The sequence below is a fragment of the Pongo abelii genome, chromosome 12 (genome assembly GCF_028885655.2).
Source record: "Pongo abelii isolate AG06213 chromosome 12, NHGRI_mPonAbe1-v2.0_pri, whole genome shotgun sequence".
Classification (NCBI taxonomy): Eukaryota; Metazoa; Chordata; class Mammalia; order Primates; family Hominidae; genus Pongo; species Pongo abelii.
In genome coordinates this window covers 95,319,699-95,339,770 of record NC_071997.2, presented here as the reverse complement: position 1 = coordinate 95,339,770, position 20,072 = coordinate 95,319,699, and the positions used below count along the sequence as shown (strand labels likewise).

Genomic DNA, 20,072 nt, shown 5'->3' with positions numbered 1-20,072 from the left:
AAAGTTAATTATCCAGCCAGTCGTGGCAACTCACACCTGGAATCCCAGCACTTTGGGAGACTGAGGTGGGCGAATCCCTTGAGCCCAGGGGTCTTGAGCCTAAGAGTTCGAGACCAGCCTGGCCAACATGGTGAAACCCTGTCTCTACTAGAAATACAAAAATTAGCCAGGCATGGTGGCCCGTGCCTGTAATCCCAGCTACTCAGGAGGCTGAGGCGGGAGAATTGCTTGAATCGGGGAGGCGGAGTTTGCAGTAGGCTGGTCTCTACACTCCAGCCTGGGCGACAGAGGGAGACTGTGTCTCAAACAAACAAACAAACAAACAAAAAAACAAACAAAGAAACTCTTACCAGGACTGACCAAAACAGAGGAGTTGGGACTCCCTTCCTGGAGCGTGGAAACTACACCAGAGGAACCAGTTAGAAGAAAGGGTTGGGATGTGATTTCAAAGACAGAGTACAATCTGGGTTCTGCCATTTAGTAGTTTTGAGCTACTTAATCTCACTAAAAATTGATTCCCTTATGTGTAAAATGAGGGGGGAATAATTACCTCACAGTGCTGTTGTGAGAAATAAATAAATAAATGTAATGTATTATGCACATAATATCATCTGCCTTGTTATACACCAGGATTCCACCATTTAACAAGCTGTGTGACCAGGGGCAAATTAGCCTCTATGTGCTTCAGTCTCTTTGTCGTCAGTTAACTGCGATGATAATAATTCTTCCTCCATGAATTATTATAAGGATTAAATGAGATAATACATGAAAAACACTTTTTAAAAAGCCTGGCACACAGAGAATGGTCAATAAGGATCAACTATTAATATTGTGATTCATGCTAAAGAATTAGAGCTTTTCACATCTCTGTATCTCCTCCCGTCCTTTGGCAGCACAGAGAAAGAAAAGTTGCTAAGCTTGATTCTATGGAGGGAAATTTAGAAAGATAATAAAGAACTGAAAAGGAACAGGAACTTCTATGGTCATAGAATGAGTTCCTCTTTACATCCTCAAAGGAAGATCTTACTGCACAGGTCCTCAAGTGACCAGAAGCTGTCACTATGACATTTTCTGTACTAACAGCTTGAAGTATTCTATAGTAGGGGTAAAGTCACTAAATAGATTTATATTTGTTTATTTTTAATATAGTTAGTCAGAATATAATGACCTGAACATTTTACTATAATTTGTACTCTTATCATGACACTTCAAATTTCAAAACCTTAAGTATTTCCAGAAAGAATTCTGACCATATTCCCCTAGATTTTAAACTGTTTCCTTTAATGTTCTTTAAATGATGATGGCTAATTTAGCTGAAGGCGAATTGATTTTAATTAGGTTGCTTGGTTTTTTTCCTACACTCCCCTTGAGATTTTATATTCCTTGATGTATTGATTCACTAAACGTTTTTGAGAGGCTACCATGTACAAGACATTTGATAGGATCTATAGGTAAAACACCCCCTGTTCTCAGGAATCTGAAATTTATTAGGTAAGCTATGTGAAAATCTATAATACGGAGAAGAGAGTTAAAAAAAAAAAAGCAGGAAACAAAATAAAGGGTTAGAAGATGTCAGGGAAGTACGAGATAAATCCCTGACCTGGGGAAGACTGAATAAACGGAAAAGGAGGACTTTTGCTGGGCCTGGAAGAAAGAATAGGATTAGGAAACATGGGGGAGAGGAGTGGGAGAAAAGAGAAACTGGAAATTCTAGGTGGAAGCAATAGAGCAAGCAAAGGCACACAGATGTGAAGACATTGGGCATATTTGTGGACCAAATACTTCAGTTGAGCTGAGCCATAGCGTATGTATTTTTTCTCACACAATTCTTACAAATGGAGATATAAATCAAAAACTGTAAAATTCACCTTTTATTTATTTTATTATTTATTATTTTATTTTTTATAATTTTAATATGGAACACCTCACGAATTTGCATGTCATCCTTGCATAGGGGCCAGGCTAGTCTTCTCTATATCATTCCAATTTTAATATATGTGCTGTCGAAATAAGCACTAAAATTCACCTTTTAAAAGTGTAGAATTGACTGGGTTTTTAGTGTATTCACAAAGTTGTGCCACATATCCACTATGTAATTTCAGAACATCTTCATCACCTCCAAAAAGAAATCTATTAGCAGACACTCCCTGTTAACACCATTAGTCTCGGAGCTGGCAGGCCCACCCAGTGGGCTCTGCCGGGAGCCCTCAGGCAAAGACTCCCAGATGCTTGCTGTTGGAAGCCCCTGAAAGGGCATGCATGGGAATCGTGAGTATGGAGGGATACTGGCAGGGCACCTAATGCATCTGCTACATAGGGCTTTGATGTCTGTCTTACAGATCTGCATCTCTATCCTTGATCTTTCTATAAGCACCTGAATGTCCCACAGAAAGACCACAAATTCATAGTGTCCCTAATTAAACTCATCTTTTCCTTGTAACCTGTTCCTCTTCCTATATTTCCAATCTTAGTGCATGGTACCACTGTCTATTTATCCAAGACAGAACCTACTAAGTCAGCCTAAACTCTTTTCCCTTGTTCTCTAGATCTAATTGGTGACCGAGTCCCATCAATTTCATACCATTATGTTTCTTGTATGGTATCTCTTTTCTTCTTTTCCACTGTCTCTTAGTTCAGGCCTTAACTAGCCCTCACCTAGTCCACTGAAATGATGTTCTAAGGTTTCCTACCTCAAATATTCTCTTCTGTTAATTTTAAGAATTGATACGTGTGGTGATAACTGTCTCCCCTCTGCTACCTGGTAAGTACTTCCAATATTCATTCACTTCAAGTTTCTCCTCTATAAAACCTTCCCTGTCTACTCCAGGTCATATGGGAATCATTCCTTTCTTTGTGCTCCTGGCATGTTCCTTCATAGCACCTGTGACACTATTGCACAACTATTTATCTTACTAAACCACATGCTTCTGGAGCACTGAAGCCATAGTTAATTTATCCATATATCCATTGCAGAGTGCCTTGAACAGTATTAATGCTCCACTGACATGGTTGAGTGTTAGAGGTTTGGGAATCATTGCATAGGGTAGAGAATGAAACTATGGGAAGGGATGAAATTTCCCTTAGGGAAGTCCAGGAGCAGGAATTACATTTATTGAGATCCTACTCTGCTGAAGGAAGTGGGACTTTAGGTTTGGCCCCAGAGACTCTGCACTTTCCACTAATTACATAAAGACTGAAGAAGGTCCATTCTATTTGGCAATTACAAGTTAGTTTGTTAATTCTGATGAGAGAAGTCAGGAGAAGATTGAGGGCCAAAGCCAGACTACAGTGAATTGATGGTGTAATTTTTAGATGAGAAGAGGACATAGAGAGTACACTGGTGATTTTCAGATTTTCAGATATCAATAACCTATAAATTTGTTTAAAAATGGAGACTAAGCAAGTTGCCAACTTCTTGTTTTACCAGTTAAGAACACTGAAGCAAAGCAACACTTCAGCATCACTAATCATTAGGGAAATGCAAATCAAAACCATAGTGAGATGTCTCCTCACATTCATAAGGATAGCTACTGTGAAAAAAAGACAGAAAACAACAGGTGTTAGCAAAGATGTAGGGAGATTGAAACTCTTAGGCACTGTTGGTGGGAATGTGAAATGGTGCAGCTGCTATGGTGATTACTCAAAAAATTCAAAGTAGGGTTACCATATGATTCGGCAATTCTACTTCTGGGTATATATCTAAAAGAATTGAAGGCAGGGTCTTGAAGAGATATTTATACACAAATCTCCATAGAAGCATTATTAGGAATAGCCAAAAGGTGGAAGCAACCCAAGTGTCCATCAACAGATGGGTGGATAAGCAAAATGTGGTATACACATAAAACAGAATATTATTCAGCCTTAAAAAGGAAGGAAATTTTGAGACATGCTATACCATGGGTGAACCTTCAAGACATTATGTTAAGTGAAATAAGACAGTTTCAGAAAGACAAATACTGTATAATTCCACTTATGTGAGGTATGCACTTAGAATAGTCAAATTCACAGAGACAGAAAGAACAATGGTGGTTGCTAGAGGCTGAGGGGAAGAGAGAATGTAGAGTTATTGTTTAATGGGTGAAGTTTCAGTTTTGCAACATGAAAATAATTCTAGAGGTGGATAGCAGTGATGGTTGCAGAAAAATGTAAATGTGTTTAATGAACTGAATGTATTTAATGTTAAGATGGCAAATTTTATGTTGTATGTATTTTACACAATGAAACAACAAGAGAGCAAGACAATAAAAGACAAACCCAAGAACCTACAACTGATTATTCCCAAATATGGAGGAAGAATGTAAGATCAAAGATCAGACTTTGATTAAATATAATTGCCTTATTAACAACATTTTTAAAAATGTTCTCCTTTTGCAACAAACTGAGCAAGCATAATCATGGACAGGCATTAATATGGAACTAGCATTTGGGAACTGATGGTGTAGATTACATTAAAAAATGGAAGTGAAGGGAAAGAGAGTAATAATTAAAGGAGATATCAGGGTCAAGGGAAGATCATTGTCTGCTTGTCGTTAGCCTACTGGTTAGGCTGTACATTACATACTGTAATGAATCAAATATTTCTCCATATTTGTGGCAGGCACTAGGTTTTATAATCATAAGGTATGTGTTTTTAGACACAATATTTTTCAAGAACTTACTATACTACCAGGTGCCTGCCATTTAAGGATTATATTATCATAATTTTTTTACACCTGCAAAGGATATGCTAAAGATGTGTGCATGTGTGTACTATAAAATAATAGTATTCTGTAGCTATCTGCATAATTGAATAAAGATTAACATGTAATTGTAGCACACAGGGAAGTTTTATAATTAGGCTATTGTCTATCCACTTTACCAGGTTTCCCTCATATTTTCAGTCTCTAAAAATCCCGAATAGGCCAGGCACAGTGGCTCACGCGTATAATCCCAGCACTTTGGGAGGCCGAGACAGAGGATCATCTGAAGTCAGGAGTTCGAGACCAGCCTGACCAACATGGAGAAACCCCGTCTCTACTAAAAATGCAAAATTAGCTGGGTGTGGTGGCGCATGCCTGTACTCCTAGCTACTCGGGAGGCTGAGGCAGGAGAATCGCTTGAACCCAGGAGGCGGAGGTTGCGGTGAGCTGAGATCATGCCATTGTACTCCAGCCTGGGCAACAAGAGCGAAACTCCGTCTCAAAAAAAAAAAAAATCCTGAATAATAATTGTTACTGCATTCTTTATCTATGGCTCAATCTTTTTTTTTTTTTCAGATGGAGTCTCGCTCTGTAGCCCAGGCTAGAATGCAGTGGCACTATCTTGGCTCACTACGGCCTCCGTCTCCCAGGTTCAAATGATTCTCCTGCCTCAGCCTCCTGAGTAGCTGGGATTATAGGCATGCACCGTTACACCCGGCTAATTTTTGTATTTTTGGTAGAGACGGGGGTCTCACCATTTTAGCCACGCTGGTCTTGAACTCCTGACCTCAAATGATCCACCTGCCTCAGCCTCCCAAAGTGCTGGCATTACAGGTGTGAGCCACCGTGCCCGGCCTATGGCTTTGTCTTTAATGTCATTTATTTCCTGTCTGAGACATTAGTTTGTTTCTCTGATTGATGGTCATTTTCTCTAATCAAAGAATAGAATCAAAAGAAGACCATTTTGCCTTAGAGTGGAATGAAGATGTACAGTTCTCTTATGGCCCCTCCTTTTTGCTTATGAAATTTCCTTTTGGCCCCCATTCTAAAATTACTACTGTGCTTCTTCCTGATTGTAATACAGATCTAACACTGTTAGAAGGAAATTTTTTGGAGGACTAAACAAAGATATTATAAAAGGCAATTAATCTCTTCCTTTCTCACAGATCTCTAAATTCAAACTTTAGTGTTCTTCATAATAGGTATATGATTTACTGAGGGAGGACCATAAAAGATCAAGGTTTGGGCAGTAACAGAAGGGGATTAGTCTTACTAAAATTCTATGCTAAGTAATTTAAGCTTCCTTTTTAGGGAAATTTAGGTATACTCTTGGCCTGGTGCTACTAATCATGAGCTCTGTTGAAATGCTTTCCCAAACATTAAAATTGAAGATGGATTAGTTCATCTAATTTATTATAATCTGAACAATAGCATATATATGAACTGTAGTGTTGAAAGGATTTTTTATGACCACAATCTGTACTAAGTATTACTAAAACATTCAAAATACTTTGTGAATGTTTTCACGTATAAAAATAAAACAAACAGCATAAATTCATTCTAAATTTAAGCAAAAATTAGATATTTATGGGAGCATATGTGGTTTTAGGGCCGAATTTGAGTTATTGTGTTATGTTGCAACTTTCTACTATTATTATTGTTAATAGCTATGTGTGGCATAGCCAACTTGTTTTTTAAATAACTGTTGCTATTTTCTATGAATGTGTCATTTTTATTTGCTTAATTAATGTTCTATTTTGGACCCTGTGGAAAGAGGTTTTAGAGCCTTTCTTCCTCTTACTTGACACCGATGGGCCTAACCTGAGTCTTAAAAGCAAACTTTTTTTGTTGTTTGCTTGGTATGACTTGAAAATTATTCTTAGAATGATTGTTCTTTCATGAAAAGCCACAAAGAGACTAATTAACAGGCACAATTGACATTATAAGATTGAGAGAAAGGATGCTTTTTCAGTTGTCTGATAACAGTCTGTGTAGCCTGATCAGTAGGAAAATATCACAATTTCATAACTTTAAAACATGGATAAGTAGAATATAACACCGTAGAAAATCCACAAATGACCCCAAAGCAAAAGACAACTGAGTGGCTTCGTCTTGACTTTAGATTGTATTAGTTTACATTTTGGCATTTAATTTTTTGAAAAAATTTCCCTTTCCCCCTTCTACTAATAGATATGATATTAGGTATATGATTAAAGGAGACACAAATACAAAAATGAATATTGTTCTTAAAATCTACAGATAAAATACTTTCAATGGTATCTGATTTTAACTTCAGTAAAAGCTTTCCTCAGCTTATTGAAAGTTAGATTTTAATAGCTACTTAAATTTTCTCCTCTGAAGCTATAAAAACCTGTAGGGTAGAGTAAAAGTACACTGCCTGCAACTGAATCAGCTTTGCATGGCTTTGAACAAATGACTTAACCTTGTACCTTAACTTTTTATCATTAACAATGAGGATAATAACAATAATAATATCTCTCATCATACTTATTTATAGAATTAGGTCTTAAAAACAAATTATTGACACACTTAACATCTGTGATCATATTTTTAACTTATACCATAAAAATTTAGTAATTCTGAATGAAAAATTCTTGAACTAACAGCTTTTTACCTTTCATGTTCTATCATTAATATGTTGCAGAAGGCCAGGTGTGGTGGCTCATACCTGTAATTTCAGCACTTTGGGAGGCCAAGGTGGGTGGATTGCTTGAGGTTAGGAGATCGAGATCAGCCTGGCTAACATGGTGAAACCCTGTCTCTACTAAAAATACAAAAATTAGCTTGGTGTGGTGTTGCACGCACACCTGTAGTCCCAGCTGCTCAAGAGGCTAATGTGTGAGAATCACTTGAATCCTGAAGGCGGAGGTTGCACTGAGCCAAGATCATGCCACTATGCTACAGCCTGGGTGACAGAGCAAGAAACTATCTCAAAAAAAAAAAAATATATATATATATGAAATTGGTGCTTTATCTTATTTGATCCCACAAGATGGAAAAATTAAACATATATGAAATTTTTTGAATAAAATGTCAACATGTATGCTTCTATATATATATACAGACTTAAACATTATATGCATAGATGCTTCCGGTAACAATCAGTTGTTTGTAACTTCACATCATAGTCAGTTTAGGTACTGTGTAGATCAGTGCTGTCTATTCTGTGAGCTGTAAAGAATGAAGTTTGTGTGTGAGTCTTTATCTTTTGCTGGGCTAGGTGCCAGAGCCCCGGCATTGGAAGGTGGTCGACTTGCAGATTGGTGAGAAGAATTTACTGACAACAGTATAGGTTTGAAAAGGAAAGTTTTACTAGATAGAAAGAAAGCTGCAGAAGAATGCAGCAGGGCACCTCAGCAAGGGAGGAATTGTGGTGGATTTTCCCTTAGGCGTGTTTATGAACCTTAAAGCGGGAGTTTAATGGTAATTTGGACCCTATTAGCCACATAGATCATGATAAATGGTTAAATTTGTAGGCATTTTGGTGCCTTGATGTCAGCAAGTGTTGCATAATGAGTTTCAACATACATACATTCTGGAGATGTATGGAAATTCTAGTTACTTATTAATTTTTGAGAAAGAAACCTGGAACCAGATGCCTGCTTTAGATAACAGGGAAGTCTAATTACTTCTAAATTCCTCAGACGAGGAGTTTTTCCCTCTGGATGGCTGGCTTGACGGTCACCAGGTGACCTTCACTCTCTTCATCTTTGATTCTACTTCTCGTCTCCTTGAGTGCACTGAAATTTCTTACTAGAGATTCATTTCTTTGGATCTTGAACACTTTTGGTTTTCAGAGCTCTCAGAGAAAAACTGATCAAAAGCATGATAAATTATTAACGGGATAAAAGGAATTTTGTTTGAGGGGCATAATTAGTGTTGGTGAAAGGAATCAGGGTTTATGGGGACTGTTCCTCTTTCCTTCTTTGAGAGGACAGTGCATGTTATTTAATAGGACTGGGAAGTGAGAGGGCCAGAAAACCAGAGAGGAGGAACGTTTTTTTTTTCCTAGGTTTTACTGCCACCTTGACCCGACCTCTGATCTGGTGAAAGAAGTTGGGAATATTTACAGGAAATCTGGATTCCTGAGATTTCTAAGGAACACTAAAAATCTGACTCTGGACTGCAGAGGCAAATATTTTAATTTTTCACTCTGCTATCGAAAGAGGTGGCGGACAGATTCAAACAAGAATATAATGTAGGACCCTTTACATTCTCTGACTATTAAAGGAACAAAAGGCAGGGTGCTTCAGTACTGGACTTGCATGGGGCCAAAAAGTTGTGGGAAAGTTGGGGGGTTTGAATTTAAGCTGCCTACTTCATAATTTGTCTAAGGCTGGGCCACTTTCCCAATCTTTTTTGCTGTTATCCTCAGGGCCTTATGAAATAACTACAATGCAACATGACTATTAATGTTATAGTTAATCTGATTATACGATTTTTGCTGATGTATTTCTCAAAGTGTGTGACTTAATGCAATGATTCTCAGCTGTGGCTGCACGTTAGAATCACCTGGGGAGCTTTTAAGCAATCTGATGCCCAGACCACACACCAGGCTAATCATATCAGAATCTCTGGGTGTGGAAGCCAGACATCACCATTTTTTTAAAAAGGCTTTCTAGATAATTTCCATGTGTAGCTACAGTTGTGAGCATTGGTTTAATGTATTATCATCTGTCTCTCTCAAGTAGAATGGTTTTAACATAGTGATTCTCAAATGTTTTGGTCTCAGAACTCCTTGCATTAGTAATAGTAATTGAGGACCACAAATAGCTTTCATTTATGTGGACCATGTCTATCAATATTTATTGTATTGAAAATTAGAAAAGGCATTTTACAAATACTTAATTATGAATTTATTTTAAAACAATAAAGTCAATGCATCTAAAGAAACATGTTTTATGAAAAAATATATTTTCCAAAGTAAAAAGAGTTTAGTGAGAAGATTGGCATTTAAAAAAATCTCTTTAATTTCTGACTTTTTAGATGACAACTGGATTTCCGTATTTGCTTACGCATTCCATCTGTTGAGATATATTATTTTGGTTGAAGTACATGAAGAAAATTTGACCCCACATGGACATATAGTAGGAAAAAGGAAGAGTATTTTAATAGCCTCTTCAGATAACTGTGGATAATCTTCTTCATTATTAAATCAAAACATAACAAATGATAGTGTCATAAAAGGTACAACTTAAAATCTGCTTCTAAATACATGTTTTTATTCCATTACATTAAAATCCACTGGGTGTCTCTTATACTTTGAATGGAACTTTTCTTTGTGAGTTTGTAACATGGTGAATTGAGCATTTGGAAAATATTGCTTCACTGAGTTATGCAGATATTCCAAATGTTGAGCATTTCATTATATATAATAAATAATCACATTTGTTAAAATCACCAATTTTGTCATAAAAGTTGTTACATATCAGGAAACTGTCAAGCTTATGGTAGCAGATACAAGTTATCCAAAATTCCAATTTTTACTGGAAAGATCCAATTTTATCACTGGCAACAAACAGTGTCAGTTATTTTCCTTCAAGGCATAGGCGCACTTTATTCATTTTCAAATGTCTGCCAAATATCCAAGTCTGAATAATCATAATTTATCAGTCATTGTTCTTTCAATTAAATTGGAATTTCATGAAAAAAGTAGCAAGTTCACTATGCTTCTCTCTCTCTCTTTTTCTTTTTTTGAGACTGTCTCTCTCTGTCGCCCAGGCTGGAGTGCAGTGGTGTGATCTCTGCTCACTGCAAACTCTGTTTCCCAGGTTCAAGTGATTCTCCTTCCTCAGTCTTGGAGTAGCTGTGACTACAGGCACCTGCCACCACGCCCAGCTAATTTTTGTATTTTTAGTAGAGATGGGGGTTTTACCCTGTTGGCCAGGCTGGTCTCGAACTCCTAACCTCAAGTGATCCACCTGCTTTGTCCTCCCAAAATGTTGGGATTACAGGTGTGAGCCACTGCGGCCCACTATACTTCTCAAACAACGGTACAAATGCTTTTCTTTGAGACAATTGCCCTTTGGTGTGCAGCAGAAGTGTTTGATTTCTACTTCCTATTTTCCCATGTAAGTATAAAAAGCTGCATACTCTCAATTTGTGCTTGCGGTTAAGATGGAACTGGATTTGTCATCCCACCTAAAATATATTAAAAATGATATTCACAATGGATTGGATAAAGAAAATGTCACACACACACACACCCTGGAATACTACCCAGCAATTAAAAATAATAAAATTTTGTCTTTTGTAACAACATGGATGGAACTGGAGGCCATTATCTTTAGTGAAACAGCTCAAATAGCACATGTTCTCACTTATAAGTGGAAGGTAAATAATGTGTACACAATGACATGAAGAGCTGAATAATAGACATTGGAGACTTGGAAGGATGGGAGGGTAGGAGGGATGAGAAATTACCTGATGGGTAAATGTATACTATGTTTTCAGGTGATGCTTACACTAAAAGCCCAGACTTCCCCACTGTGCAGTATATCCATGTACCAAAACTGCTCCTGTACTGTCTAAGTGTATAAAAATTTTTAAAATGATGTTTAAATATTGGAAAAGAGGTATCACAGGAAAGTGGTGAGAAAACGGAAAACGAAATGAGATGAGCCTGATGTTTTCTCCAGCTTACTGCTTTAAGAGTTTCCAGGATGCAGTGCAGGTAGGAGGAGTCCACACAGAGCTGGTGGTCTCCATGAGATGAAAAGGCAGACTTGAGGAGCTCTCTCTCCTCCTGTACTCTGTCCTGCTAGATTTAAAATCTAGGTTCATGGAGAGAGAACTTCAGAAGGCAGTAAAACAACAATTTTATTACTTCATCAATGACATTCTTAAGTGAAACTGGCTCTTTTTCTTTTCTTTTATCTTTCTCTTCTTTTTTTCTTTATGCGTGGCGGTGAAAAATACAATGATGGCTGGGCACGGTGGCTCACGTCTGTAATCCCAGCACTTTGGGAGGCCAAGGCAGGTAGATCATCTGGGGTCAGGAGTTCGAGACCAGTCTGACCAACATGGTGAAACCCTGTCTCTACTAAAAATACAAAAATTAGCTGGATATGGTGGTGCATGCCTGTAATCCCATCTACTCAGGAGGCTGAGATAGGAGAATCGCTTGAACCTGGGAGGCAGAGGTTGTAGTGAGCGGAGATCACACAATGGCACTCTAGCCTGGGAAATAAGAGTGAAACTCCTTCAAAAAAAAGAAAGAAAAATACAATGACTACAAGTATAGATTTTCCTCCTCAATAGTACAGTTTTGTGTCCTGTCTTGATAGTTGCTAAGATGCCAGCATTTTTACCCATCATTGCTTTTGCAACATCAGTGCAAAGTCTGTACGGTAGAAAAGGCGAATCTTGTTTTTGGTATTATTATAAAAGTTGATTTGACTTTGGAGACAGCCAAGAGGATCTTGGGGAATCCCCAGTATCCATGGACCACACTTTTGAAAACTATTGTTTTAATAGAACCTTCTGGTCATTACTACTTTGGTCTAATTGTATCACTTTAAAGGTGAGACTGGGTGTAGGAACATCCTGCCATAGCAGCTTCATGGAGAAGATCTGTTTTGGCAATTGGGTCCTTCATTTCCTTCACATCACAGTATAGAATCTATACTATAATAGAGGTAAAAATTTCTCCACTTGAGAACAGTGTTATCACTGTATATACAACACATTTTTTCCATGATGAAAAACAGGGTCTGAAACTTTAATTAAAATGGAAAAGTCATTATTTATCTTCCATAGGAAGAGTTTGAAGAAAGGAAAAGTTGAAGTAGGGCAAAAATAGCAGATATAAGGGATTTCTAAAAGTTTCCCAAATGAAGGAAGAGAGAAAAGAATGAGCAAAGGAAAGGAGAAGGATATTTAGTGTGTAAGACACTAGAAAAGATATGCATAAGGAATGAAGTGATACATACATAGTGGTGTTGGATTTGTAGATTTGTGGAAAGTTGGCAGAAAAGCTCACATGTAAAAAAAAAACCGATGTATTGAAATCAGTCTCACTAGCTATGTGGAGTGTTTTAGATTTGTACCAGATACAATACATGGATGCATTTGTGGTGGATACAGGAGATGCGCTGCCCAGATCTGCCCCCAGGGAAGGACCCTGCTCCAGCTGTTGGAGGCCGGCTGGCCCACAGCCTCTAGCAGTGAAGCTCTTTTGGCTGGAAAGCCGCTTGCAGGAAATCACTCCATGGAGGTGCAGAGATAAGGCCCCAGCCATTCTGGCCCAGTATGGAACAATTTTGACTGCCTTTTTCAGCTTCAGGACTCCCATGGAGTTGGGTGAGGTTGTTGGGCCCGCTTTGCTGCTAACTTCTCCCTCTGTTCTCTCCTGTTCCCCTTCTTCCTCCCACAGGGGTTTGTCCCAAGGGCACTCCCTAATACACATCCTGCATGTTAAACTCTTGTCTTAGAGTCTGCTTCCTGTAGATACCAAACTGTAAGAACATCTTATTGACTTAAATATAACCAAAACTGGAGAACCTTAGGAAACAGAAAATCATCATTACGTTATATGCTGACATTTTAGCTTATTTCTATATTTCTTGTTTTGAATTGCTTATACTTAGCATGATAGTACCTCTCACATTTTGTTTCATTTAGGTTTGCTATTTCCACGTTCTCTTTCTTATAGGAACCATATTGTGAAAAGACACAAAGGTAATAGGGTAAAAAAAAAAAAACAAATAGGCTCTTTATTACCCAGCCACTCAGGAAATGCACTATTTCAAGGTTGACCCAGGCAGCAAGAGAAAACTGTATTGGGGAATGTGACAGTGGTTTAGTTCTGAAACTGGAGCCAATAGAAAGTTCTGAAGGGGTCCGATGATCAGAACTGTCTGTGGGTGTAATAAAGGTGTATTTAATTTTATTTAAGCCTGGAGATTTAAATTGTCACTCAAAACTCTCAGACATGAATAGGGTTAGCAAATCTGTACACCAGGAAAGGAGTTATTTACATCCTGTCTTCTCCTACAGCTCCAGAGGAGGGCAGAACAGTGTATTTCCAAGCAAGCCCTCTCTTTAAAAACTCATAGCCAAGACTGGGAAGACAGAGTGAGTGGGTGGGCCTTCTGGCAGCTTCCTTACCTTCAAATCTTTGCTCTCTGTGAAATGGTTCTGCTTCAGTATCCCTGTTCTGATTTTTTTGGGAACTAGATATTACTGGGAAATGACTCAGAGCAGGCCAAGCTCTGATCCTCACTGTGGAAGCAAAAGAGGCTGGTGAAAGTCACTGTTCTGACAACTTGGACCAGAAACCTACAGACAAAACTGAAAAGTTTTCCTGCCCTAGGATTATCTGGATAACAATGACCTTTGATGTTACAAAGTAAATAGAATTGTGTTTGGCTTTTCCTTTTGGGGCCATGCCTTGGAGAAGATGACTCCTTCAGAGCCGCTGTGAATATTTTAGATCTCATTATTTCAGATAATTACTTTGACCATCCTTTTCAATTTGAGAGTATGATGCGAGGCAAGGCAACTATTTGTGAAAAAAAAAGAGAAAAGGCAAAGATGCACTGTCATACTTTTGCTTGTGGGTTCCAGTCCAGGCTTTCTATGGGGGGTGGGGGGGGGGTGTCTCAGTTTCCCCGTCTGTAAAATGGGATTAGTGGATTAAATCCGGGAAGGTTGGACAAGCACCTAGGACGGTGCCTGGTGCCATGTTCAGCAGACATCGATTCCCTGTCCACTCCTTCTTTAGGAGCTGTGGGAAACACTTCGTAACTCCCCAGGGTCTGGTGAACCCTTCCTCCCTTTTCTATTCCCTGTTTTGGCATTGGAGATCATAAAAAGGCTCTTCCATGTCTCTTCCTTCCTTCCTTTCATCTTCTCCAAGAGAAGGAAGTGGCCGCCTTTGTTAGCTTGTGTTCGGAAGCTTGTGTCTGTCACCCAGGGCCGCCCAGCCCCAGGGTTTGCGAAGGTCCGGGGTAGGAGGGCTGCAGCCTGCGCGACGCGGCGGGAGGCTACCCGGAGGCGATGGGAAGGCGGGCGCAGTCGACCCAAGGGTGGAGAAGAGGAAAGGCGAAGGACGCGCGTTCCCGGGCTCGTGACCGCCAGCGGCCCGGGGAACCCGCTCCCAGACAGCCTCGGAGAGATGGCAGGCGGAGGACACCGGCGCGTCGTGGGCACCCTCCACCTGCTGCTGCTGGTGGCCGCCCTGCACTGGGCATCCAGGGGGGTCAGTCCGAGTGCCTTAGCCTGGCCAGAGGAGAAGGTGAGGGGCTGTTTCTGCGTAGTTGGACTTGAGCGGCTCTGGTCTGGTGCAGGGACCCCTGGCCGGGTCAGCCCTACCTAGGCAGAGCGGGAGGCGGGGCAGGGCCGCAGTCCCCAGCCCAGGCACCGGCGCCCCACCCGGCGCCCGGAGGAGTCGGGGCTCTGCGTACTCGCCGGGGTGCCTCGGCCGGTCCGGGGCTGTTCTGGAGACGCCAGGGGGGCTGGGTGATGTCACTGGCCTCTCCTGGGCTGCGGTCTGATGGGGGTGCTGATAGGCACAGGAAATGTGTCTCGCCACCGGCTGCTGAGCCGGGAGGCGAGGGCGCATAGCGGCGCCACCGCCCACTCGGGACCCGCGAGGGCAACGGAGCCGGCGCTCTGGGGCCGCCAGGGTGCGGGGTGCGCCTGGGGGTGTGCCCACAGCTGCCCCGCTGCTTCATCCAAGGATGCTGCTGGGGCGCTGAAGTGTCCCTACAGTCTCAGGACGGATGTGTGTTGTTTGTTTTAGATTTTTAAAAGGAGCAACTCGGCAGGAAGGACCTTTACTGGAGACCTGCTTACTTTAAAAGCCTTTTTTCCTCCCTTAAAAGAGGGTACCTGCTATTTTCAGAGAAAATGGATCTAGTTGTAGGTAGAAATCGCATATAAGGAACTTAGGATAAAAGTGATTTGCAAGTTCCCTCTGTAAGAAGTATATGGGTTCGGCCGGGCGGGGTGGCTCACGCCTGTAATCCCAGCACTTTGGGAGGCCGAGGCGGGTGGATCACGAGGTGAGGAGATCGAGACCATCCTGGCTAACATGGTGAAACCCTGTCTCTACTAAAAAATACAAAAAATTAGCCGGGCGTGGTGGCACGCACCTGTAATCCCAGCTACTCGGGAGGCTGAGGCAGGAGAATGGCGTGAACCCGGGAGGCGGAGCTTGCAGTAAGCCGAGATCGCGCCACTGCACTCCAGCCTGGGCGACAGAGCCGTCTCAAAAAAAAAAAAAAAAAAAAGTATATGGGGTCACAATTACTTCCTTTTCTTGTGTAACAGTTTCGAAATCATGAAATTGCTAAGGGATTGTGCAAATATTAATGATGTCAGCATAAAATAGTATGTTATAGAGATATTAAGAAAAGCAGCAAAGTGAAGCGATATAAACTTTGGCACTGTTATTGAGCAGACCTTTTACACACTTAGAGTATGCCTGTATTTACTCAAATGTTTGAAATACAGGGCACACTGGTGAATGCCCACTCCCACCCAGCTACATGCATATGTATATGAATAAGGCCATTTCAATTCTTCGGATCTAATGTAATCACCACTCACGGGTCACAGCAGGCCCCACTTACACATGGAGACCACAGGCCACAGGGAACCTGGTGGCAGTGAGGGAAGTCTGTAACATACGAATAACTTTATTATAAGGAAAACAACTCCCCATGGGGGCCCATGAAGAAGAACGTGAAACGACACACAAAAAATCCTCTCCTTCTTCACTTCACTGAGAATACCCTTCCGGTCAGAAATTGGGAAGAGAACATTACAAACTAGAATATGGAGCCACACCAAATGTATCTTTGTGATACATCTAAATGGAAGGGAATAAATGAGATGGAAACTGAACAAACCACTCTGAAAAGATCATTTGTAGGTGTGTGTAGGCAGGGAGTATTTATGGGTGGGAAAAGGTGCTGTGATTCTTAAAATATTTTAAACCAATGCGAATTTAACTTCGGAGAAACGTCTTTTAAAGCATGAATCCCTTTTATATTTATTTTAAGAAGCTTCTGATCACTGTTCCATTGAGCAACTGAATGTTTTCAAATCATTAAAAGCAAATGACAATCAGCCATCACATTTCCCAGTTTCTAGCTTCCTCCCCTTATTCTGTAGATCTTCATAAAGTCTTGAAGCCTGGGTGATGAATCGGTCCACACTAAAATATGTGCCTTCATACTTTTTATGGTGTTTGACTATTTTAATCATATGATGTATGTCTTTGGTACACTGGTCTGCTAACAGGTGAGGTGTGGTAAAGAAAGCATTGATTTTGAAATCCATTTCCTTCGTTTTGAAAAAAAGGTGTGTCTCTTTCAGTGGTTTTGAATATGTAAAAGCAGATCAACTCTAGTTTGTAGTGGCATTCAGAGGCCATGATGTGATTATATATTTGAAACCTGGAAACAATTTTTCCATAGTAACAATATTATAAATTGTTAAACTCCCAGGTGGGCACACACGTGTGTATTTAGAGGCATTGGCATCTGGGTATGGGGTGTTTTTTATATATATATATACAACATATATATATATACATCCACCTCACTTGAACTTCACAGCAACCACCATGAGGAAGGTACATTCATCCTCAATTTATGGTTGAGGAAACTGGACAACTATTACACCAGCGAATTGAAGAGCTAGGGTTTGGCTTAAGCCCTGATCTCTCCTTTCTTCTTCTATGCTTTTCTAATGGTAGATGAGTCCTGGCTGATGTACCCCGAACAGTGCCCAGGTAGTGCAAAAGTGTGGGGCTAGCAGGGAAGTTGGAGGGCCAGATGAAGAGCTTACTCTCTCTTTCTGCGTCAGGGTGGACCCTAAATGGCATTCCAAAACAGGTAGTTTGGTTTTGGTACCTTCTCTTCTGACACCCCCTATTTTCTCCTTTCCTTGATCTCCTTCATGCAGCTTAAAGGTCATCGTTATTCTGGGTGTTGATCCATATTCCAGAGTTACTTCTTCTGAACCTTCCCCAGGCCTTTTGGTCACTAGTCTTATTCCTTTAGTACAGGCCCATTCCTTCAGTACAACATTGTCAACCAGCTGTTAAACAGAATCTCATTAAATCATTCTTCCTTAGGTGTGAATGACTGATGGCTTTTGAGGGCTTTATATATTCTTTAAAAAATATTAGTTCCAATAAACTGAAAAGTCTGGCTTCTATTGAAGTCTTCTAATTATAAAGTTGACATGTGCTAATTTTAGAAAACTTGGAAAATACAGAAAAATACACTAAAAAGAAAACTAATGTCACCCATAATCCCACTATTCAGAGATAATGGCTATTAACCATTTTGGTGTTTTTATTTCTGTTTCTCTCTCTCTCTCTCTGTGTGTGTGTGTATGTGTGTGTGTGTGTGTGTGTGTGTGTGTTATTGTTGTTGTTGCATTCTAATGGAAGCAACGATGGAGACTCTCAGGCAGTGACGTGGAAGTCAGTCGGGGGCTGGGTGTTGGTAGGGAGAGAAAGACAAAATGTCATTTTGGAGCCTTACCATCTGGTTGGTAAGTACTATGAGATCCATTTTACAGATATGGACTCTTTCCTAGTCACAGCTAATAAGCGAGGGAGCTGAGATTTCACCCTAAGCTGTTGTGGTTAAAGCCTGCACGGCTCTGCTTTTAAGTAGAGGGCTGCTTGCATTTAAAAAAAGACAGATGTTGTCTTGTTGAGTTCCTAACTATTCCCCCACTGAATTTTTAATATCAGTGGCATCTGACACACAGAAGGAGTTCAATAACTGCTGATTGAGCTGACTTTGCAGACAGACAGAGGTGTTAATCTGAGAATTGCCTGGGAGACACTCATAGAGAATAGAAACTGGACTTGCATTGGCTGCATTTCTGTAATGATCTCCCTTTAATTCAGTCTTTTGGAACCTCAAAACCCTTTGCAAGCTGGGCCAACTCTATCAATTATGTAATTAAAACCCTCTTTAAAACCACATGATTAGCCTAGAGGAGATGCTTCAGGATATCTGGTTCACACTTTTGGCTGAAAGATTCTTGCCACTCAGAGCAGACTTATTGTCCTTTCTGTCTGGATGAAAAGACAAGGCAGGGGCTGTAACAGAGCCTCATTCCTCTGAGAACACCTGCACCAATAGAAAATTGTCTAAGTGTCTTTTAACTGAGATAAACCTACAATAAATTGGAGTTTGCATTTACCATTGGGCTCAACTTTGTTTTTGCCTGAGTTACTTTCCCCCTGCTGAGCTCACTCTTTCTTTCCAGCTTTTTCCTCTTACTCATTCATCTCATCTCCACCTAAATTTGTATATTTATTGAGTTCTGAGAATAAGACCCCTCAAACATTGAATGCATGCTATTTAGGTTGGGAAAGTCAAATGCTTTTCCACACAGGGCTTTAATGAATAGAAGGCTTAAGTAATTGACTGAGTGTAGTTGGTTGTTTCCTCTTCTCTGTCCTTCAGTTACTGGGAAGCTTTTAGCTTTGCGATTTTACAGGGGCATCTTTGCCCCCAGAGGGGCGAGGAGAGTCAGGGCTCTTTACTGAAGTATGTTAATTAAATGGTTGAGCCCAGGAGGTTGAGGAGCAAACACGTGTAAGTCTCTAGATTCGTAAGCATCAATAGGCCTGGCCTGTCTGCTGGATTTACCCTTTAGTTATCCATTAAGCATTTTTTGGTGCTATTTGCCAATTAGGTTTCATCTGCAGTATCTCTTGTAGTTAGAGATGCTTGGGGCAGGGGGCATTTATTTTGTTCCTGTTTTTTCTTAAATATCTTAAGAGCTCTTTCAAGCCTCTAGAAACCAGCTATTTAAACACCAGTGATTTCGTTTCTTTCTGGACATGGAGTGAAAGCTTCTATCCACAGTGACCAGATGGGCTTTGGGATAGCGTATTGGACAGTAAATAGGAAAGGAGCCACTGGTAAACAGCTTTTGACACAACAGTTCTGGTTGTCATAGTGACTGCTTGGGTCAACCCAGCTGTTCATCATGAGAAGCATCGAATGTCAGAAATTCAAAAAGAGCAAAGCCCAATAACATTGAACCACAGCACTTCCTGGCCATTGCAGCAGGTAGCCACCTGTCTCTTCTGTCTTTATGCTTGCTTGTGCATTCAACTGATTTGTTATTTACAACGGCAGAAAAATGCCCATGTTACTTTATTATTATATAAATACAGTCTTAGCAAAGATAATTTTAGAAAGATAGTTCATCTGTTGATTGCTTTTTTGATTAATTTGCCCAATATTTATCAAATGCTCAAGATGAACCAGGCCCTGTGTGGCCTGTGTGGGAGAGAGAGGTAAACAACAGAGAGAGAGGAAGTTCCAGCCCTTATGGAGCTGATGTCTTGTATGAAAGACAGACATTAAACAAGTAAACACACAAAGA

The 20,072-nt window shown here is 40.3% G+C and overlaps 1 protein-coding gene and 1 non-coding gene across 2 annotated transcripts in view; one reads left to right on the top strand and one right to left on the bottom strand.

Annotated features, from left to right (window-relative positions):
- Positions 1–1,909: 1,909 nt before the first annotated feature.
- LOC112132254 (U6 spliceosomal RNA) lies at positions 1,910–2,016 on the bottom strand. Its single transcript, XR_002914048.1, has one exon. It is a non-coding gene; the product is annotated as a U6 spliceosomal RNA (small nuclear RNA).
- A 12,592-nt stretch (positions 2,017–14,608) lies between these two features.
- The window catches only part of QPCT (glutaminyl-peptide cyclotransferase), a 28,578-nt gene continuing 23,114 nt past the window's right edge, over positions 14,609–20,072 (top strand). The window contains exon 1 of the mRNA XM_009237390.4: positions 14,609–14,937. Coding sequence (XP_009235665.2) covers positions 14,818–14,937 — 120 coding nt within the window. The 5' untranslated portion in view covers positions 14,609–14,817. The remainder of the gene's footprint in view (positions 14,938–20,072) is intronic.